Source organism: Eptatretus burgeri, chromosome 12 (assembly GCF_056783735.1).
Source record: "Eptatretus burgeri isolate ZD-2024b chromosome 12, Ebu_testis_v1, whole genome shotgun sequence".
NCBI lineage: Eukaryota > Metazoa > Chordata > Myxini > Myxiniformes > Myxinidae > Eptatretus > Eptatretus burgeri.
The window spans coordinates 12,164,684-12,189,079 of NC_140972.1; the positions used below are offsets into that span (position 1 = coordinate 12,164,684).

Genomic DNA, 24,396 nt, shown 5'->3' on the forward strand with positions numbered 1-24,396 from the left:
CCGAACTTGATGGCTCTCTTTCCTTGCGACATGTTTAAGTGCGTGGCATATCTAGAGGCTCGCAGCTCTGAAAATGCCATTTAAAGAAGAAGAAGAAGTAGAAGATTAAGACGAAGAAGAAGTTTTCTGCCGAGTATGAAATAGTTGTTTTCGTTATCGAAGGCAAAAGGGTGTTTCCATTGATAAATAGAGGGCGTCGTTTCATTATCGAAGTATTTTTTTTTGTCGCGTCATCGATATTGATCGCAGGGACAGAGATCGTCGCTGAAGCCTCGAGTTGGCCAATGGTGACATTGGAATCGAGCAGGCCGCCATCTTACTCCACCAAAGTTTTCCACAGGGACAACATTACAAAACAACACCACGAACGCAGGAATGTAAACATCGGTGAAAATGGGCCTAAATATTACACACGGCATGCGAATAACGACGTTTCACGATGTTGTTTGACCATGACGCTTGTTTCTAGATAACGGTCGAAGCGATGGCGGCTTCAACAGGAGGTGTAAGATGGCGTCAGCGGAACTTCCGGTTCTGTTTTTTTTCCGCCACAATTGCAAAGCGCTCAGCGATTTGACTGTTTTTCGTCAATTGCCAGCGTTTTCATAATTGTCTAAGTTTATCTTCGCAGTTTTTCTTTAGAAAAGTCTTTATTTTGTGTTACGCAACTGACGAGTGATATTATGGCGGTGTGGCAGGCGGTTAACGTCCAGGCGAAGTGGTGGTGTAATACAGTTTTTAAAGGGTAAATATACTAATATTGCTTCAATGCAAATTCAATTTACTCCTTTGATGTACAGGTACTATTTTGTGTAAAAAATGGTTTACTGTCTGAGATTAAAAAGCAGAGGCACAAGAATACCCAGCTTGCATTGCGATTGGGCCTGGCACGAAGGTGTCAGTTTGGAATGGTTTTTTCGGGGTTGCTCTCGAATAGCTCGGTGCGGTTTTAATTTAAATTAAACCAGATTTGTGTGTCATTTTTGGAGTGCTGCTTTGAGGGAATTTCAAGGGATTGCAAACAATTCAAGGCGATTTGTTAAGATAGAAGCTTCGTTCCTAAGTCTTGTATTTCCTGTGCCGTTTGAAGTCGATTAGTACAGTATTCTGTGGAACCGTTTAACATTTACCTGGACGCTATTTTACCGGTAAAGCAATTCGGCCATCCTTTCCGACGCACGAAATGAAAGCTTCATCACTTGTACCTTGTCCGGTCCTCGTGGTGAAATGGATAGGTAATCGTATCGTTTTACCGGTAAAATAGCGTTACTCCATATTAACGGTTAAATAAACCCTTTGTGTGATGAATCCTTGTCCAGTCCTCGTGGTGAAGTCATGGATAGGCAATCGTATCGCTTTACCGGTAAAATAGCGTGGCTCAATATTAACGGTTAAATAATCCCTTTGTGTGATGAATCTTTGTCCAGTCCTCGTGAAGTCCATGGATAGGCAATCTCATCACTTTACCGGTAAAATAGCGTTACTCGTATAAACGGTTTAATAAACCCTTTGTGTGATGAATCCCTGTCGGTACTCGGGGTGGTCGTGGATAGGTGACTGTATCGCTTTACCGGTAAAATAGCGTTACTCAATATTAATGGTTAAATAATCCCTTTGTGTGATGAATCCTTGTCCAGTCCTCGTGAAGTCCATGGATAGGCAATCTCATCACTTTACCGGTAAAATAGCGTAACTCAATATTGACGGTTAAATAAACGCTTTGTGTGATGAATCCTTGTCCGGTCCTCGTGGTGAAGTCATGGATAGGTAATCGTATCGCTTTTACCGGTAAAATAGCGTTACTCAATATTAACAGATAAATAAACCCTTTGTGTAATGAATCCTTGTCCAGTCCTCGTGGTGAAGTCATGGATAGGTAATCGTATCGCTTTACCGGTAAAATAGCGTTACTCAATATTAACGGTTAAATAAACCATTTTTGTGATGAATCCTTGTCGGTACTTGGGGTTGTGTGAATCTTGTATTTGATGATGCTCAATGACTGTGACCCCCACTCCCTTGAATACAATATGAATGGTTCGACGGTTCACCTTTTGATGTACCTGTTCCAGCCTCCAGGGAGAGATTTGGATCGTGCTTGCACAAACGGTCCAACATGAGTCTTCGGAAGCAAACTCCAAGTGATTTTTTAAAACAGATCATCGGAAGGCCAGTGGTGGTGAAACTCAACTCCGGTGTCGATTACCGAGGTGATGAATGAATTGATGAACGATTATCATTTCCGATGAGGAGGGGGTGACACCTTTTCAGTCATGTTCAGTGATTATCAAGGTGCCCCTCCATCCCCATCCCCGAGCTCCTTCATCCATTTATTGCCCTCGTCCAATACATATATGTACGGTCTACAGCGAGATGATAGAAGTAAATAGACACCTTAAATTTCTTCATTTCATCTGGATAACGCAGGTTTACTCAGTGATTTGTACTAATATTCTACTATTTCTTTGTAAAAACAAGTTCCTGGGTTTTGTATGACAATTAACTATGCCTCGAACCCAGGGAGCACGGAAACTTTCCGATTTTCTAAAAGGATGATTTGTTGGCCAATCGGAAGGTGGCGTCGACCAACATCAGATAGCTGAGAACCTTGGCATTCCGCTTTCTACGGTCAATCGGGTGATTGTGCAATTCACCAGTGAAGGCAAGGAATCCACAGCTTCCTGTTCTGGTCGATCTGGGCCCTCAGAAAGGTGTCTGAGCTGTGAAACGGTCCATTGAGAACTCCCCGTTGCAAGGCAGGAGATGTTGCAGAGGAGGTCCATGTTGGCTGAAGAACTGCCATGCGGTACCTTCTTCAACTGGGCTACTATGGGAGAGCAGTGAGGAGAAAACCTCTCCTTTGACCAGCCAACATTCAAAGGAGAAAGAAGAGGGCTGACGAGATGGCCAACAGACCCTTGAAGTTTTGGAAAACTAATTTTTTCAGATGAGTCCCAATTTGCTCAATTTTCTGACAGTGGAAAATTTTCAATTTTCTGAACTCTCTGGAAAATCCTCTATTTCTCTTTGCCGACGACTCCACCCTCTGCCGTACCATCTGTCATCCCTCAGACCGGCAAGCAGCAGCTTCTTCACTCACTGCAGATCTGGATAAAATCACAAACTGGTCCAACACGTGGAACATGTCTTTCAATCCAGACAAATCTCACACTCTCACTATGTCTCTTCGAAAGGACCGTTTACAAAACCCCCCCATCCACTTTCTCAACAATCCTCTGGAAGAAGTCTTTTCTTTCAAGCTTCTAGGTCTCACTATCTGCCATGACCTTTCCTGGGAAAGTCACATTTCCAACCTCGCCTCAAAAGCCAGTCGCCGACTGGGAATCCTCCGTCGTGCTAAGTCCTTCCTCGGCCCTCTTGAGCTCCTGACCACTTACAAAGCTTTTGTCCGTAGCCTGATGGAGTACTGCTCTCCCCTCTGGGCTGGTGCTCCTGCCTCCCACCTTTCTCGGCTTCACGCTGTCGAAACCAGGGCATTTAAGATCATCGGCATCTCCCGCAATGAAGCTGAGTCTTTGGGCCTCTCACTCAATCACCGCAGGTTGGTCGGTGGTCTTTCTGTCTTCTACCGACTCCTCTCCAGCCTTGCCCCCCCTGCTCTCTCTGCGATTTGTCCCCACCACATTTCCACAGGGCGCTCAAGGTCCGCCAACAACCCCCTTCTGGTAAAACTACCAAAATCACGAATCACTGCTCATCTTCACTCTTTCATTCCTCTTTTTTCCCACCTTTGGAATAAACTTCCTCACTCTATTCTTTCCCATTCTTCCCTCCAGGCTTTCAAAACAGCTGTTCACCAACACCTCTTATCTTCCCCCATCCAAATCCTCGATCTTTTCTACCCCCGAGTGGACGTGTCTGGGTCTGGAGACTTCCTCGTCAAGAGTTCTCTTTGAACCGATTGCAGCCAATTGTCAAACACAGTGGTTCTTCAGTGATGTTATGGGGAGCAATGTGGAGCACTGGTTGGTCAGAGCTTGTGGAGTGTGTTGGCAACATCAACTCTACATTTCTATCCTCGAGGATGGACGTCTCCCTGTCTTCTCCACTGGTCAGATGGTCAAAAACAACTGTTCATGGAAGATGGAGCTCCATACCACACTGCAAGAAAGACCAAAGACTGGCAGGACAGAAATGGGATCAAGCCAAGAGCCAAGTCGGTCTCTTGAGATGAAACCCATTGAACACCTCTGGGCCATATTGGATCGATCTGTGCGGAAAAAGTCCAGGAAACCAACATCACGGGCAGAATTGCTAAACTTTTTGCATGAAGCCTGAAGAGAAATCCCACAAGAGAAAATTTCAGAACTCGCTAGTTCTCTCTGCCTGAAAGGGTAAAAGCATTGAAATTTGCAAATGGCAAGTCTACCAACTACTAGTGTATGTATTAAAATGGATCAAATATGCTTCAAATGTTCAATAAATAAATTCGTTTAAATCATGGTGTCTATTTACTTCTGTCATGTGTACAATGAGTATAATGGATATACAGTGTATAACATGGGTATCCTGGATAATGGATATGCAGTGTACAAGACAGATATACCAGATATACAGTGTACAACACATGGATAATGGACATACAGTGTACAATACATAGATATACACTATACAATACAGAGATATACTGGTATGGATACAAGCCGGTAGGCGACATGGGTGGTCGCGACATAATTGCATACCAGTCATACAGTTTTTGACGGATCGGGCTGAATTTTTGACAAAGAGGTTGATTATAGTGCGCATAAAAGCGCGGAAGCCAATTTTTGATTTTCGGGGAAAAAAAAATTTCAGATTTTTTTTTTTTCATTCCAAAGTCCCATTGCTTGGCAATGGTGGCATCCATAGCAACGGTGCTCAAAAGCATAGAACTCGATCCTGGTATCCAGAGGACAGTGTACAATACATGGATGTATTGGATAATGGATATACAGTGTACCATACATGGATATACTTTACTGGATAATGGATATACAGTGTACAATACATGGGTATAATGGATATACAGTGTACAATACATTGGTATACTGGATATACACTGTATAATGCATAGATATAGTGTACAATACATGGATGTACTGGATAATGGATATACAGTGTACCATACATGGGTATACTTTACTGGATAATGGATATACAGTGTACAATACATGGGTATAATGGATATACAGTGTACAATACATGGGTATACTGGATATACACTGTATAATGCATAGATATAGTGTACAATACATGGATGTACTGGATAATGGATATACAGTGTACCATACATGGATATACTTTACTGGATAATGGATATACAGTGTACCATACATGGATATACTTTACTGGATAATGGATATACAATGTACAATACATGGGTATAATGGATATACAGTGTACAATACATGGGTATACTGGATATACTGTATAATGCATAGATATAGTGTACAATACATGGATGTACTGGATAATGGATATACAGTGTACCATACATGGATATACTTTACTGGATAATGGATATACAGTGTACAATACATGGGTATAATGGATATAGTGTACAATACATGGGTATACTGGATATACACTGTATAATGCATAGATATACAGTGTACAATACATGGATGTACTGGATAATGGATATACAGTGTACCATACATGGATATACTTTACTGGATAATGGATATACAGTGTACAATACATGGGTATAATGGATATACAGTGTACAATACATGGGTATACTGGATATACACTGTATAATGCATAGATATACAGTGTACAATACATGGATGTACTGGATAATGGATATACAGTGTACCATACATGGATATACTTTATTGGATAATGGATATACAGTGTACAATACATGGATGTACTGGATAATGGATATACAGTGTACCATACATGGATATACTTTACTGGATAATGGATATACAGTGTACAATACATGGGTATAATGGATATACAGTGTACAATACATGGGTATACTGGATATACACTGTATAATGCATAGATATACAGTGTACAATACATGGATGTACTGGATAATGGATATACAGTGTACCATACATGGATATACTTTATTGGATAATGGATATACAGTGTACAATACATGGATGTACTGGATAATGGATATACAGTGTACCATACATGGATATACTTTACTGGATAATGGATATACAGTGTACAATACATGGATGTACTGGATAATGGATATACAGTGTACCATACATGGATATACTTTACTGGATAATGGATATACAGTGTACAATACATGGATATACAGTACTGGATAATGGATATAGTGTACAATACATGGGTATTGAAATGAGGACGAGAGAAGAACCTTCAGAGTTTAGGCTTTATTCCATTTGATTGAAGCCGCTTCTACGGGCACACCAGGAAATACAGACGCAGCATGGAGTACATAAGCAGTAAGGTACACACGCGCAACTAATCACCGCAAAATAAATTAGTATTATATATCAATCAGTATTCTCACCATTCAATGAGCACCAAGTGAGCCGCCGACATAAAACGACAATGCCCTAGGGACAATCCGCGCGGTCGAGCCGAACCTCAGCTTTATCTCTTCTGTGCTCGAGCCGGGCAACATGTGATCTCACGTCACGACCTTCAATTCACCACATTTTCCCCGTCTTTAAAATGTAACTAGAGGCCCAGCTAACGCACCATGATTACTTCAGTGCTACAGGAGTATACATTTCAAGCAATGCAAACTATCTAAACTACAGAAGCATCCATGCCAAGCAGTGAGGGTTATTGTGAGTTGTAGGAGCATGGTAATGAGCATCGATATATTATGTAACGAGCATATAGGAGCATGAGCATCGAGGATGCCGATAATCCCCTTTACAGATTGAGTCGGTGAGGGGGTATTATTCGTCGGCCTCTCCGGGAGTAGATGGCGGTTTCACTTGAGGGAGGCTTCCGATCCTCTTGGTGAGCCTCGACTCGTGCCGGAGATGACTCCCCGATCGCTCCCGGGTGGAACGCGGTAGCTCCATCGTCACCCTTCTCGGGTGGAGTCCCTGGGGGGGGGACACCTGGGGAGGGGATGTCAGAGGGAGGTGTGCCAGATGGTGGTGTACCTGTGGGAGGAGTTCCTGAGGGAGCCAAATGACGAACCGACACAGTGGTCTCCCTGCCATCCGGGAGCCTGACATGAGCATATTCTGGATTAGTATCGATGAGTTCGACCTCTTCCACCATGGGTTCATACTTGCTTTGTCGTACCAGGCGTTTCATGAACACTGTTCCGGGATGGGTTAGCCAGTTGGGCACCGATTGGCCGTCAACATAACGTCGTTGGTGAGTAAACATTTGTTCGTGAGGAGTTGCATTGGTGGACGTGCAGAGCAAAGAGCATATGGAATTCAGAGCGTCGGGTAGGGTAACCTCCCACCGCTCGGGCCCCAGTCCTCTCGATTTCAGCGCCAGAGTTACGGCTTTCCAAATAACTCCATTATATCGTTCCACCTGACCATTACCCTGTGGGTTGTAACCCGTCGTTCGACTAGTTGCGATGCCGTGCTCTAATAGGAATTGTTTTAGCCCGGCCGACATGAAACACGGCCCTCTGTCTGAATGTATGTACGAAGGTTTCCCAAACATAGCGAAGACGTCAGACAGACATCTCACGACAGTGCCCGAGGTCATATCCGAGCACGGAAACGCGAAAGGGAACCTTGAATACTCATCAACAACAGTGAATATGTATCTGTTGTCTGTCTCGGTCGGCAGGGGCCCTTTGAAGTCAATGTTTAGTCTCTCGAAGGGAGAAGTGGCCTTGATCAGTCTGCCAGAAGCCGCACCATAGAATCTGGGTTTTAGTTCAGCGCAAACAGGGCATGAAGCATTCATTTGTTTAATATCTTCAATAGAATAGGGCAGGTTCTGTCTGCGTACGTAATGTGCCATTCTGGTTACCCCCGGGTGGCACAGAGACACATGGAGGTCTTGCAAAGTCCGACTGATTGCCGCCGAGCAGTAGACCCGCGAGAAGGTGTCTGCAGCAGGGTTTTCCCTCCCGGGCCGGTAAACAATGTCGTAACAATAGCAGGCTAGGTCTATCCGCCATCTCATAATTTTTTCATTCTTAATTTTCCCGTTATTTTTCCCATCAAACATGAATGCCACGGATCGTTGGTCCGTAACGAGCGTGAAGTGGTTTCCCAGTAAATAATGTCTCCATTTACGCAGCGCTTCGACGATGGCGTACGCCTCCTTCTCTATTGCCGAGTGTCTCTGCTCGCTTCCAGAGAGAGTTCTCGAGAAGAACGCGACGGGTCGCCCAGACTGATTAAGCGTAGCAGCTCTCGCGTGATCTGAAGCATCTGTCTCCACCACGAAGGGCACCGAGCTATCGATCGATAATACCACGGAATTACTGATATCGTCTTTGAGTTTGTGGAAAGCTGTTACAACAGCGGCATCTGGTGGAAAGTTTTTGCAATGCACTAGGGGATGTATTTTCTCGGAGTATTGCGAAATCCATCTCGCATAGTAAGCGAACATGCCGATCACCCGGCGCATTGTCTGCAGGTCCTGAGGTGGGGGTAGCTCACGAAGTGGGCGCAATCGCTCAGGATCAGGCTGAATTGTGCCGTCGGCTATCGTGTAGCCGAGAAGGTCAATTGACCTTGCCGAGAATACGCATTCTCGTAGTTGAGAGTCAGATTATATTTTCTAGCAATGCTCAAGAATCTGTCCAGATTCATGTCATGTTCCCCTTGATCCCTACCGCACACTGTGACATTGTCCACGTAAACAAAAGTGTCTTTGAGGTTTTCATCTGAGATGATGTCGTCCATAACCCGTTGGAAGCAAGCTACTCCATTCGTGACACCGAATGGAATTCTCCTGAATTGGAAGAGGCGCCTACCTGCCTGGAATGCGGTGTAAGGTTTGTCTTCCTCTCGGATGGGAATTTGATGATAGGCGCTTCGCAAGTCGATGGTGCTGAATATCTTGTAATTGGCCACGCGTTCGACCATCTCGTCTATGCGCGGCAGGGGGTAGGCGTCGAGTTGGGTGAAGCGATTGACCGTTTGGGAATAATCGACAACCATTCGTTTCTTATGGTTCTGACTGCTGGTCACCAACACCTGTGTGCGCCATGGCGAATCGCTCGGTTCTATAATTCCTTCTTCCAGTAATCGCTTGGTTTCTGAAGTGATGAAATTCATGTCAGCAGTGGTATATCGCCGCGATTTGATCGCTATCGGTTTGCAGACCGGCGACAGGTTAGCGAACAGCTGGGGGGACGTTACCTCTGCGGTAGTCAAGGCATTTAAAATTAGACGAGGTTTGCTTCCTTCAAAGGGTATTTCGACGCTCGTGTGCTGCTTGAGGACATTATGACCCAGGATTACGTCTGCGCACAAATCACGAAGCACCAGTACCCTTACATCCCGATGCATGTACCCTTTTACGTCCAATTCGACATTGCAGTACCCTCGTACGCGGGACTGTAGTGATGTGGCGGCCATGCATACCGTATTGTCTGTCGGGTGGATTTTCCATTTCCTGCCCTTCACTAGCGAGCTGTTGATGAAACTTTCAGAGCTACCGGTATCAATCAGTGCCTCAGCCATATGCCCGTTAATTCGTACGTTGATGATAGCCTTGTATAGATTTCCCGGGGAGGCTGCAGTTAGTTTATTTTGCGAGTAGAGAGCCGCAGAAGTGGGTTTATTTCTCCTTAGAGTAGATTTACATACCCTGGCATAATGCCCTTTCTTGTCACAATTCATGCATGTGGCATCTCTGGCGGGGCATTTATGACGGAGGTGTCTTTTGTACCCACAAAAGAAGCATTTACCAACCGGAGCAGTTGCTGAGGAGTTTGACGTGGCCTGTGTATCCGGCTCCTCGGGTGTTTCTCCATCCCCTGTGTCTGGCTGTGTCTGTGCCAGTGGGGTTCCTTGAGTTCCCACCGTAGCCGCGTTCATAAGCAGCATCGGTGTCCCAAATGACTCAGATTGCTGCTGAGCCGTATCCATCGCTCGAGCCTGGTCGACTACCTTTTCAAGAGTGGGTTGCGCTTTCTCTAGTAAGCGTTGCCGTATGTGGGCTGATCTAAGTCCTTGGATAAATGCCTCCCGGGTCGCTTCCTTTCGGTGTTCCTCGGCGCTTACGGCCCGGAAGCTGCAGTCTTTTCCCAGCTGATTCAGAGCTTGCAGGAACTGATCGATTGTCTCCCCGGCTGCTTGCTTGCGTGTGTTGAGAAGATGTCGTATGTATACCTCGTTCTTGCGCTTCACGTAGAGCGCCTGCAGCACGTCGATCGCTGCTTCGTAAGTGTCGCACTCCGAGAAGAGCCTGTATACGCCGGGCGAGACATGATTCACGAGGGCGGCCAATTCGTCAGCTCCCTCTTCGATGATGGTCAGATAGTGTGAGAAGGAACGGAACCAATGCGACCATTTCATTTCTGAGTCAGTCGCGTTTGGGTCTGCGTCGAACCTCTCTGGTTTGTAGATCTTGTCCATCGTTGGTTGAGAGAGCCGAGAAAACCAAATGGAATAAATTGAAATGAGGACGAGAGAAGAACCTTCAGAGTTTAGGCTTTATTCCATTTGATTGAAGCCGCTTCTACGGGCACACCAGGAAATAGACGCAGCATGGAGTACATAAGCAGTAAGGTATACACGCGCAACTAATCACCGCAAAATAAATCAGTATTATATATCAATCAGTATTCTCACCATTCAATGAGCACCAAGTGAGCCGCCGACATAAAACGACAATGCCCTAGGGACAATCCGCGCGGTCGAGCCGAACCTCAGCTTTATCTCTTCTGTGCTCGAGCCGGGCAACATGTGATCTCACGTCACGACCTTCAATTCACCACAGGTATAATGGATATAGTGTACAATACATGGGTGTACTGGATAATGGATGTACAGTGTACCATACATGGATATACAGTACTGGATAATGGATACAGTGTACAATACATAAATATACAGTACTGGATAATGGATACAGTGTACAATACATAAATATACTGGGTATACAGTGTACAATACATCGATATCCTGGATATACAGTGTACAATACATGGATATACAGTGTACAATACATCAATATCCTGGATATACAGTATACAATACACTGTATAATGCATAGATATACAGTGTACAATACATGTATATACAGTACTGGATAATGGATACACAGTGTACAATACATAGATATCCTGGATATACAGTATACAAAACATGGATATACTGAATATATATATATATATATAGTACAATACATAGATATCCTGGATATAGTGTACCGTACATTAATATACTGGACAATGGATATACTGGACATACAGTGTACAATACATGGATATACTGGACATAGTGTGCAATACATGCGTATATTGGACATAGTGTATAATACATGGGTATACTGGATATACAGTATACAATACATGGGTGTACTGGATATACAATGTACAATGCATGGGTATACTGGACATAGTGTACAATACATGCATATATTGGACATAGTGTACAATACCATGGGTATACTGGATATACAATGTACAATACATGGGTATACTGGACATAGTGTATAATACATGGGTATACTGGATATACAATGTACAATGCATAGATATACATTGGTGTACTGGATAATGTATATACAGTGTACAATACCTAGATATACTGGATATACAGTGTACAATACTTGGATATGCAGTACACAATACATGACCATACTAGCTTGACAGTGTACAATACATGGAGATACTGGATATACGGTGTACAGCACATGAATATACTGTACAATACATAGATGTACCAGATATACAGACTATGACAGATACACTGTAACGAACCATATTGTGTGACAGTTGGATATATTGGATCGACAGTGTGTGATAGTTAGTTCCCAGTTGATGATCCAAACGGGCATTGAATTGGTTGTGGTTCTGATCATCTGTCTTGGTTGTTTGAATTTTTCTCAAATTATAGAACAAGTTCAAGGAATTCTTCATACATTTCTCTCTCTGAGACTTATTTACTGTGCACATACAGTGCAGCAAACATTCCCTGGGATGACGTGAGCCGAGGATTGCTTGTGAAATGGAGGTTTTTTAAACCGTTATGTTTGCTTGTAGGTGTCCTTGCCTGCCTGGATGGTTACATGAACATCGCCTTGGAGCAGACAGAAGAGTACGTGAATGGACAACTGAAAAACAAATATGGAGATGCATTTATCAGAGGAAACAATGGTAATGCCCCACCAGAGAGAGCTATACAGTCAATGTTAATGTTGAGATGCATGTAATCGTCATCCCCCTCCCCCCCCACAACCCCACTTCCCCACGTGCCCTGGGTATGAAACATATGCGCCTTTGTCTCTGGATACAAAGCGTTCTCAATTTTTTGTTGTTCTTTCCAGTCCTTTACATCAGCACACAGAAGAGGAGAGTTTAAAGGAGGCTCTGCATGAAATCGTCGTAAACTTCACCCTCAACACGTGAACCTTTGCTTTTGTGAAAAAAAAAAATATGAAAACACTCAACACTTTATTGAATGTAGAGATGATCAATCGTGCTACTTTGATGAGCTACTTATGATTCCCTCCCCCCAAACCCCTATTTGTTCCGCAATTGTTTTTTTCTACTTGTGTTGGATGTAATGGATCTATTTTTCATGAACTCTAATAAACAGAGTTGTTTTGTGAAGTAAAACATGTATTTGTGAATAGAACGCAAGCAACAGCTTTTCGTTGTCATTCGATCACTCTCTCGTTTCCTTATATATAGTGCTTTACACAACACTGGACTTGCCTTCACACAAAGAAACTTTACAAAACACTGGACTTGCCTCAACACAAAGAGAAACTTTACAAAACACTGGACTTGCCTCAACACAAAGAGAAACTTTATACAACACGACTTTAACAAAGAGATGAGCATTGTGGGTGCTGTTGATGCCATCTTGTAATATCACTTTTCTCTGTGCAGTCAGTGGAATGGTTGGATGGATGCCAACCAATGGGGGTTGTCTTTGCTCTATACTGAGCATCAAACAAGGAAGCAACATTTAACAATTTTTGGTTCACTGCCCTTCTTAGATTGGAACCATTGACCACCCAGATTCATAGCATGGATGCCTTCTTTTTTGTTGTTAAAGTGTACTTCTTCTTTCATCAACAGCCACAATTATTCCCACATTCTTGTGAAGTTTCCCAAGCCAGTGTTTCTGACTCAGATTGTTCCTCATCTATATTGGTGACATCTCCCATGCCCTGGGAAACCCTCTTTTCCTTTTTTCAGATGATTAAAAATTGTCATACAGTCCCCCATCCCTCTGCAAAACAGCCAACAGCTGCACCCCTATTTCTGCTAATAATAAGATTATTCTCTCTATAAGATTCTGGACTCTCTCTATAAGATTCTGTTCTGATAAATGGAACATGTCCTTCAATTCCAAAACATGTCAATGTGTCTATTTTTTAAATTTCATTTTATACATGGTCGAGGAAGAGCTAAAACACAGAACAGACCAGAACACAACATAACAAAGGCAATAGCAGGAGAAAGGGGAAACGCCAATAACAGGGTGGAGGGAGGAAGACGGAGACGGACGAACAAGGGATGCAGGAAATGAGGGTAAGGGGAGAACGTAAGAGGTGGACAAGATGGACACATAAGCAAAATCTTTGGAAGCGTGGGGTGGTTTAGCAGGTGTCAAAAAGATCATGGCTTTGGATGAGGGATGACCTGAGATGGTGGTGAACAGCTGTCTTGAAGACCTGGAGAAAAGAACAAGATCAAAGAGAGAGTGGAAGGTGATTCAATTGGTGGGAAAAGAGGAATAAATCAAAATGAATGGAGGTGAGCAGTGGTTTTTGATTTAGGCAGTTTCACTTGGACACTAGGAAGGGGTTGCTGATGGACCGTACATCTCCTGCAGATAATTTGAGGAGCCAGAACATGGAGAGGGCAGATAGTCAAGACCAGAAACGAGGTGGAAGAAGAGAGAGACCATCGATCTTGCGGCGATTGCAGTGCAACTCAGCTTCATTGCGAGAGATTCCAATGATCTTGAAAGCGTTGGTTTCCACGGCGTCAAGCTAAGCAAGATGTGAGGCAGGGGAGCTCAAGGGGAGAGCAGTCCTCCATCAAGCTCTGAATGAAAGCCTTGGTGGATAGTTGCTCATGTGTGCCAAAGAAGGACTTTGCATGATGTAGGATTCCTGGCCAGTGTCTGGGTTTGGAGGCCAACTTTGAAATATAAAGAGAAAGAGATGAGATATATCAGGATTGACAGACTTCTTGCAAGTGTTTGACCAGTTTGTGATTTTGTCAAAGTCTGAAGAGAGGGAAGAGGCTGCAGCCTGTCTGTCTGAAAGATGATGGATATCACGGCAGAGAGTCGAGTCATCAGCAAAGAGAGAAAGAGTATTTTCTTGTCAGTGAGATCATTGTTGAAAATTTGGAATAGGATGGGGCCTAGAACACTGCCTTGAGATACGCCGGCCTTGACAGGGAGAGAAGAAAGGGTTCCATTGCGAGCCACACGTTGGCTCAGGGTGGACTCAGTCTGTTATGCAAGAGTGGAGTTGGCATTTGATTTTATAGGCAGACAGTTTGGAGAGCAAGGCAGGATGCCAGACTGCATCAAAATCTCGAGTTATGTCCAGGGACACGGCCCTGATATCATGCCTGATATTGAGGGCCTCCACCATTGTTGGGAGAGTTGAAGCAGCATGTCCAAGGTAGAGTGACCAGGTCGGAATCTGAATCGATTATCTGAGATGAGGCTATTGGAGAAAAGGAACGATTTTATGTCAATTGCGGTGATCGATTCCATGACCGTGTTGATTCGAAGTAACCGAATGAGGCTGTAGTTAAGGGGATCCGTTTTTGCACCTTTTTTGTGTAATGCCGATTTCCAAGCAGATGGAAGATGTCCAAGAGGATATGACAAGGTGAAAAGGGCAGATTTTTAGGACATGTGAGCTGATGCCGTCCGGTCCAGTTGCAGAGTCAGAGTTGAGGGTTGCCAGTGTGGAAGAAATTAACTCAATTTCCACTCAGTTTCAGCACACAAAGGAGAATGTTTAATTACGTACGTGCGCACATACGGGAGCGAAAAAATCCATCCATGAAACTCTCTCTCAAGAAAAAAAACCCTGAACTGAAGTTTTACATGACTTATTCTTCTTTCGGCTCGCTCTCGTTGGTGGTCGCCACAGCGGATCAACCGTCTCCATTTCGCTCTATCCTCCACATCTTCCATTGACACTCCAACCAACCGCATGTCCGCCCTCACCGTATCCATGAACCTCTTCTTTGGCCTTCCTCTTCTCCTCCTGCCTGGCGGCTCCATCTTCAACATCCTTCTCCCGCTATACTCCGCTTCCCTCCTGAGCACATGTCCAAACCATCTCAATCTCGCCTCTCTCACTGTCTCCAAACCGTCCTACCTGCACTGTCCCTCTAATATACTCATTCCTTATCCTGTCCATCCTCGTCACTCCCAACGAAAATCGCAGCATCTTTAACTCTGCCACCTCCAGCTCCGCTTCCTGTCTTTTTGTTAGTGTCACCGCTTCCAAGCCATACAACATAGCTGGTCTCACTACCGTCTTATATACTTTCCCCTTCACTCTTGCAGCTACCCTTCTGTCACAAATCACTCCTGCAACTCTTCTCCACCCACTCCATCCTGCCTGCACTCTCTTTTTCACTTCTCTAGCACACTCTCCGTTACTTTGGACAGTTGATCCCAAGTATTTAAACCCATCCACCTTCCCCACCTCAACTCCTTGCAACCGCACCATACCACCACCCTCCCTCTCATTTACGCACATGTACTCCGTCTTACTCCGACTGACTATCATTCCCCTTCTCTCCAGTGCGTACCTCCACCTCTCGAGGCTCGCCTCAGCCTGCTCCCTACTCTCCCGACAGATCATGATGTCATCCGCGAACATCATAGTCCATGGGGACTCCAGTCTGATCTCGTCCGTCAACCTGTCCATCACCATTGCAAACAGGAAATGGCTCAGAGTCGATCCTTGGTGCAATCCCACTTTTACCTTAAACCGGTCCGTCATTCCTACCGCACACCTCACCACTGTCACACTGTCCTCATACATATCCTGCACGATCCTCACATACTTCTCCACCACTCCCGACTTCCTCATACAATGCCACAACTCCCCTCTTGGCACCCTATCATAAGCTTTCTCTAAATCCACAAACACACAATGTAACTCCTTCTGGCCTTCCCTATACTTCTCCATCAACATTCTCAAAGCAAACATCGCATCAGTGGTGCTCTTTCCTGACAAACCCATATTGCTGCTCACAAATCATCACCTCTCCTCTCAACCTAGCTTCCACTACTCTTTCCCACACCTTCATGATGTGGCTTAACAACTTTATCCCTCTGTAATTTCCACAGCTCTGCACATCACCCTTATTCTTGAAAATCGGAACCAGTACACTTAATCTCCACTTCTCCAGCATCCTCTCACTTGATTAAACAATCTGGTTAACAACCCCACTGCCATCTCTCCTAAGCACTTCATGCCTCCATTGGTATACCATCTGGGCCAACCGCCTTTCCACTTTTCATCTTCTTCATAGCAGTCCTCACTTCATCCTTACTGATCCACCCCACTTCCAGATTCACTATCTCCACCTCTTCCAACCTTCTCTCTCTCATTTTCTTCATTCATCAGCTCCTCAAAGTACTCCATCCACCTTCTCAACACACTCTCCTCGCTCGTCAGCACATTCCCATTGACGTCCTTTATCACCCGAACCTGCAGCACATCCTTCCCAGCTCGGTCCCTCTGTCTTGCCAATCAGTATAAATCCTTTTCCTCTTCTTTTGTATCCAACTTCTCATACAGCTCGTCATATGCCTTTTTCTTCGCCTTTGCCACCTCTCTTTTTGCCTTTCGCTGCCATTCCTTGTACTCCTGCCAACTTTCTTCATCTCGCTGACTATCCCACTTCTTTTTCGCCAACCCCTTCTTCCTTATACTTTCCTGTACTTCCTCATTCCACCACCAAGTCTCCTTATCTTCCTTTCTCTGTCCAGATGTCACACCGAGTACCTTCCTAGCTATCTCCCTCACAACTTCTGCTGTTGTTGCCCAATCATCCCACCCATCTTTACCACCATCCAACGCCTGTCTCACCTCCTCCCTAAATTTCACGCAACAGTCTTCCTCCTTCAGCTTCCACCATCTGGTCCTTGGTTCAGCCCTCACTCTCTTCCTCAACCTCACCTCTAAAGTCATCCTACAGACCACCAATCGATACTGTCGAGCTACACTCTCCCCTGCCACCACCTTACAGTCACTAATCTCTTTCAGGTTGCATCTCCTGCTTAAGATGTAATCCACCTGTGTGCACTTTCCTCCACTCTTGTATGTCACCCTGTGTTCCTCCTTCTTATTGAAATACGTATTTACCACTGCTATTTCCATTCTTTTTGCAAACTCTACCATCATTTGCCCTTCCACATTTCTCTTGTTGAGACTGTACCTACCCATTACCTCCTCATCCTCTTTATTCCCTTCCCCAACATGCCCATTGAAATCTGCTCCAATTAACACTCTTTCATCCTTGGATACACTCTCCACCACTTCATCTAACTCACTCCAGAAATCTTCTTTATATTCCATCTCACACCCCATATGTGGGGCATATACACTGATGACATTCATCATCACCCCTTCAATTTCCAACTTCACACTCATCACTCGGTCAGACACTCTCCTCACCTCCAATACCCTCTTGACATAATCTTCCTTCAGGATTACCCCGACACCATTTCTCCTCCCATCCACACCATGGTAGAACAGTTTGAAACCACCTCCAATGCTCCGAGCCTTACTCCCCATCCACTTGGTCTCTTGTACACACAGTATGTCCACCTTTCTTCTCTCCATCACATCAGCCAACTCTCGCCCTTTGCCAGTCATCGTCCCAAGATTCAGAGTTCCAACTCTCACCTGCACATTTCTACCCTTCCCCCTCTCCCACTGCCTCCGGACTCACCTTCCCCGTCTCCTTCTCCTCCTCCGCCCAGCAGTCGCACAATTTCCACTGGTACCCTGCTGACCACCGGTACCGGTGGCGGTCGTTGGTAACCCGGGCCTCGACCGATCCGGTATGGAAATTCGTCTTGTTGTCCGCATAATGATTTGGCATAGGTTTTTACGCCTGATGCCCTTCCTGACGCAACCCTGGTCGCCTCTGACGACACACAGGGATATGGTACACCTATTCTAACCAGGGCATACACCAGGCCCAGTGCAACTGGTCCTCATTTCGCCGACCTCTGAAGGATGGCAGGCTGAGTCAACCCCCTGGTGTTTTCGACTTGGTTTATATATATATATATATATATATATATATATATATATATATATATATATATATATATATATATATATATATATATATATATATATATATATATATATATATATATACATATACATATACATATATACATATACATATATATATACATATATATATACATATATATATATATATACATATATATATATATATACATACATATACATAAACATATATATATATATATATTAATTCAGTGTCCCAACGGGGCTTGAACTCAGGACCTTTTGGGTCCCAAGCCACTGCCCGAACCACTGTGCCATCACCAGGCTACTAAGTCTAAGTCTTATATGACGAGTGGGGGAAATGATTGAGCAAGCAGGATAAAAGAGAAAAAAAACTTTTCATCTGTGAAAGAGTAACGATTCCCATAGTTCAAAATCAAAATAACTGTGTTCTGCTCCTGGGAAAGGAGTGAAACAGTCTAAACAATGTTGCCAAGGCCCAAGTACAGCCAATCAGAAAAGAGCACAACAGCCCCTTCGAGGTTCCTCAGGGTTTGGAGGTACAGACAGTTACACAGATCAAGGGAGTGAATCATTACTTCGGAACATTCTCAGTGTTGACAAAGAACAACATGACATTGACTGGCGCTGCTCACAGAACCTCAGCAGATTTTGCAATGGGTCTACACAAAAAACCATGCATTATCTATCTATCTATATATATATATATATATATATAAAGTTGAAAGTGTGTGTTTGTGTGTTTGTCTGTGACCTATGCACGCGAAAAGTACTGGACTGATCCTCACCAAACTTCACATGCTGACAGAACATGTACCCGGGAGTGTCCCGATGTAAAATAATTGTACTTCCGACTTCCGGTTTCCGAATTATGATGTCATCACCTAATTTCGTAACGTTAATTTTTCAAGTTCAGCCGATTGACATGGGGCCAACACCATATACAATATATCTAACATATTATTTTAAGTTTTTGTTTGTCTGTTTGTTTGTTTGTCTGCACACACTAATCTCCTGAAAGGTGAAAGATAGGAGCTAACCACTGAAACAAAAAATGTCGGGATGGGCCCCAGGAAGGTTATAGGCTATGTGGCAAGGCCCCTCGGCCAGGGGGGGGGGGGGGGAAGGGGGTGTGTTTCCCCCTCACCAACCCCCTTAGCCTATGACTGCCATGGCCCAATCGGGAACTGATACTGTGCTCACGTCAGACATATGTATAGAACATTAAATTCATTCAAAAAGAACCCAGGCAGCGCTGGGTGCATTCACCTAGTCCATCTATAAATATTACTAAAACTCTCATCTTGTATGTATATATATATATATATATATATATATATATATATATATATATATATATATATATATTATATATGTTCCCGAAATATAGCCAAAACTGTACATGATAGCGCAAAAATTTTCAGCCAACCTTACTTACCATTCGCCTGTGGTGTGCAGCATCAAGTTTCGTTCAAATCGGGCAATGAAAAAAATTATTAAAAAATCAATTCCCGATTCAGTTTAAAAAAAAATCTGCACACCACAGGCAATCTCAAATTTAAAAATCTCAAACATTTAGTATAGACAAAGAACGATTTATTTTTAAGCATAAAATAAACATCCCCATTTTGATGTAATACTTCCGTGTTCATCAATAAATAAAATTGTGTTTTGAAGATTACGCACAATCATTTCTTCGACTTTCTTTTCTCCGTGTTTTTTTTCACATTGACGTGCAATATCGTTTCGTTCAAATCAGGCAACGAAAAAAATTACATAAAAAACCAATTCCCGATTCAGTCAAGTACTCTTCGAGAGAATTTGATCAATGCAAACAACCTCAGCGGTATAGTTCGCTGAAGCTATCTTCTTTTTTTCTTGAAATGATTTTTTTCATCAACCGCCGTCACAACAGGAACCCAAAGGGTTCACGGGTCGTCTCGTAGTCATTAAATTTTTCAACTGAATAAGAAATATCTCAAGTTATTTTTTTAATCGTGTACTAATTGAAACACTGAAGTCTTCCTCGACCTGATGCAACATTTCCAGGTTGTTTCATAGTTTTAATCAAATATCACAAATCAATATAAACTGAAAGCAGATAGATGTATGTTTTACAGAAACCAAATGGAACAGTGTACATAGATCATTATGTTTACAATGGAATCCTCTCAACTGCAGCATTTTACTGAAGTTCAAATAATATTTTATGAGTGAGGACCAGTATTTATTCACACCAATTACAAATGCTTAAAGAGGAAATCTTCGACACCAGAAACCTTTTCTACCTTCTCAGGTGCAAAAGTCACATCCAGGAGCAGTTGAGTTCAACTGAAGAATGGGTACAGAGAGAGGTATTAGAAACAAAATTTTGTAGCAAATACACAATTGAGGCATTTGGCCTTCTTACGAGTGGAATCGGCTGTGGTGCCATTTGAAGTGAAGGAAGGGATGGAAGGGGAGCATACTCCAGAGACAGACTTGACAAGGCACTACCAGCTTTTAGAGTCGGGAGACGAGTTTGAAAGTTCATTATTGACTGGACAGATGTTTTCTGGCTCTCCTGAGAGTAGACACACTTGTTGCGGGCTTTGTAGAATGATCTGACGTTGCCTTTGGTCGGATTTGCCTTCCAGGACAATGCAAGTTGTTTTAAAGCAACTGCCTCACCACTGGATTTAGAGTACCAAGAGTGGGATGATGGATAAGACAACTGAAGACGAGGTGAGATGAATCTGTGCATAAGAGAGAGCAGGTTTCTATGGAAGAATTCCCAGGCTGAATCAATATCAGGGGTGGTCGACATGAGAGACGAGTCCTGAAGTGTGATGGGCTGCTTGTATTCCCTGCAAGTTTGCCTGAGTGAACTTCCAGACTCGCTGGTGCTGAGGCTGTTCTCTGAGAACGGGCAGAGATGTTGACCTTCATGAGCACATGATCACATGAGCCAATTGGGGTAGAGGGTGAGCAAGATACATTGGCGGGGAAGTTGGTCATCACCAAAACCAGAAGGGAAGATTTTCCATTGGGAGAAATCCGGGTGGTAAAATTCACGGATCGAGTCAGTCCCATCTGCTTCTTGTTGCGTATGGCTGGCCAGTTGCTGACATTAGTCTTGATATAGTCACAGAGTATAACACTGTCGAATATCATTTTAAAGGAGCACCACGTGTCGGTTGTCATCTCGCTCCCAATCAGTCCCGTGCAGTCACAGAAGTCTTTTGCAGAAGTTCCGTGGCTGGTGAGAGGTACCACAACCCAGCCAATTAGCATGGTTACAATTTGTCACCACATATGAGGAAGAGAGAGCTGGGATGAGCGAGTGATTAAAAGCTGGTCCGTGTCATCTGAGAGAGAGGGATGTAGATGGAGTCATCACTGTTGGGAGGACGGTACAATACACAGCCAAACATGAGGTGGGAGTGGAAGGTAAGTCAGAGTCAGAGGTACTCCTGGGATTTGCGAAGTGTAAGAGCAGCACACGGAGAGTGAGAAATGGAGTTTTTGATGTGCTGTGCAGCGCAACTCTGCCGCCAGGACGGCATTCCTGTCGATCAAACCGGAGGAGACAATAGCCAGGGAGAGACACGAGGGAGTCAAGGACGTCCGACGAGAGGATTCAGTTAAGCAGATGATGTGCAGTTTATCGGAAGCGGCTTGGATAAAAATATCTGTCAGGTTGTAACGGAGCCTCGGGATGTTTGAGCTCCACGCAGTTAGAGATAGGGTGGGAGGAGGCATTGGAATGGTGCAGGATGGGGGGAACGGGAAATGGTGTGGCTTTGGGTTAGAGGGGTGACGGGGAAGTTTGAGGTGTTGGGGAATGTTTGAGTGCAGGGGAAGGTTTTAGAGGGTGAGGAAAGGGGGAAGCATTTCATGGTGGGATTGGGGGAAAGTATTGAGAGGGTAGGGTGAGGACGGATGTGTGAAGGGGGAGCTTTGAGGGGGTGGGATTGGGGTGGATACTTTTCCTGATTCCATGTTCACAACTATGATAGATGGAGATAAAGATCATGGGATGGGAGATTTGAACAGTTATTAAATACATGGAGAAACGCTTAATCAAAATGTTTGAGGGAAGGTGGGGAGGAGGGGGGTGATGTTTGTGGATGAAGTGCAAAGCAGACAAAACCTCAGAAATATAATCCTTTTGAATAAGCAGAAGAAGACATTGTTGCGGATTCAGTGGTGACGGGATTCGCACCCGACTCTTGACCCCAGTGTTAAGGATTCAGACGACTGATGTCAATCACCGCCGTCTCCGGGGTGAAAACGCCGGCTGGTTCGGCACAATTCGCGGGTTATGCGCCTCAAATCTTCTTCTTCTTCTTTCGGCTGCTCCCGTTCGGGGTCGCCACAGCGGATTATCCGTATGATCCGCATAATGATTTAGCACATGTTTTACGCCGGATGCCCTTCCTGATGCAACCCTGGTCGCCTCTTACGACACAGGGATATGGTACACCTATTTTAACCGGGGTATACACCGGCCCAGTATACTGGTACTCATTTCACCGACCTCGGAAGGATGACAGGCTGAGTCAACCCTCTGGTGTATTAATTCAGTGGCCCAACGGGGCTTGAACTCAGGACCTTTTGGATCCCAAGCCGCTGCCCTAACCACTGCGCCAACACCAGGCTCATGAGTTATGCGCCTCAAATCACGACACCAAAATACACCTGTGCCTTGCCAGCTGGGGGAATAGCCCCCGGCTACAGACTGGATTTGTCAGAGACCGAGCGGAGTCTCCCACTCCATAGCCCGTTTGGGTTTTCTATTCAAATTGAGCGGATCGTTCCTCGGCGCGTAACGAACAAACCCAAAGCGGCAACTTCATGCGAATCAGCCAGATTTATTGGGGACACATCGGGGAACAGAACACAAGCAAAGCATTCACGACAGTTATAATTTATCTATTACCCGTTCTTAACTATGGAGCTACGGATTACGGGTTTCAAAGGGGACCCGAGCGAGATAAACCTGAGACAACATGCAGACAAGACACGGACAGCATGCAGACAAGACACAGAGTACTTGGTGATGCTTCATGGACGAGAGGAAAAGTGTCAAAGGCCCGAATGTGGCTCGTGACAAGCCGATGTCCACGGATTCGAGCACCCAAGCTCAAACATGTAGCATGGCAAGATGGCGGCGTCGTCCATTTGTCGCAGCCCTCACGCACGTAGCCTCGGCACGTTCAGCCCCCGTAAGGTCGACGGTACCAGAGTGGAAGGTCCACGTGTGCTCCAGCTGGCCCTTCACAAGGTCCAGCATACAAATCCAGGCCTGGCCTGTTCACCAGACAAGGCCAAATCGGGGTGTTGGGCTCCGCAGGCGGATCGACAAACGTGTCGAGGACCTCCTCATGAAAGTCGATCGCCGACTCCCCTCATGCAGTTCCTCCTGCCTCTTTCACGAAGCAGATCGCAGACAGACACAGCCGTCCCTTGCAGCAGAATCCTCACTCGACACTCAGGCTCAGTTACTCCCTCGGCTGATCGCCGACTTGACCCTCAGGTTCAGGCCGTTCCTCTCACAGATCGCCGACCACACGGACCGCGAGTTTCTCCTCCAGCCGATGGCAGTTTTTCTTTCTTTCGGCTCGCTCTTCACGAAAAACCGATCGCGCCACCTCAGCGCTCAGTTTCACCACCGCCTTCCCGGCGCTCTTTCGCCTCTCAGTTTCACTTCCTCTTTCTCGGCACTCGCTCGCCTGTCTATGAAGCCGACAAACTCCTCCCCCTCCCAGAGCACTGGGCGGAGTCTCCTTCGGAGAGGGGAATGAAGAAGAACAACCTATCGGTCCACCACCAATGTACGAACAATAAACAGCCTCTTGCACCTTCCGACACATGTAACGTCCATTTACCGAACAACCTGGCAAAACATGCATTTAATGGGGGATCTGGGCTAATCCGATATTTAATAACACACAAAGGGCCATTTCCGCAACACTACCCCCACCTTTCTCCCGAGGCTCTCCCGAGCCTCCATCTCGGGCA

General features: G+C 44.8%; 1 protein-coding gene across 2 annotated transcripts; it reads left to right on the top strand.

The window, feature by feature from the left end:
* The first annotated feature begins 832 nt into the window (after window positions 1-832).
* Window positions 833-12,721, top strand: LSM6 (LSM6 homolog, U6 small nuclear RNA and mRNA degradation associated). Of its 2 annotated transcripts, none has more exons than XM_085849544.1 (4): window positions 833-941; window positions 2,073-2,210; window positions 12,146-12,259; window positions 12,430-12,721. In XM_085849544.1, exons 2-4 carry the CDS (start codon window positions 2,117-2,119, stop codon window positions 12,462-12,464), a joined length of 243 nt encoding a protein of 80 aa, XP_085705670.1. In that variant the 5' UTR covers window positions 833-941; window positions 2,073-2,116; the 3' UTR covers window positions 12,465-12,721. The 2 variants fall into 2 exon arrangements, with proteins under 2 accessions (XP_085705670.1, XP_085705669.1); XM_085849543.1 differs by having other exon boundaries at window positions 863-895.
* Window positions 12,722-24,396: the final 11,675 nt, after the last annotated feature.

What these genes read in the sequence shown, in the direction of transcription:
- LSM6 (XM_085849544.1), top strand. Translation starts at nt 2,117, where the DNA reads ATGAGTCTTCGGAAGCAAACTCCAAGTGATTTTTTAAAACAGATCATC. An exon ending in CTCCGGTGTCGATTACCGAG is followed by an intron (nt 2,211 to 12,145) that starts GTGATGAATGAA and finishes GTTTGCTTGTAG; the next exon opens with GTGTCCTTGCCTGCCTGGAT. An exon ending in ATTTATCAGAGGAAACAATG is followed by an intron (nt 12,260 to 12,429) that starts GTAATGCCCCAC and finishes TGTTCTTTCCAG; the next exon opens with TCCTTTACATCAGCACACAG.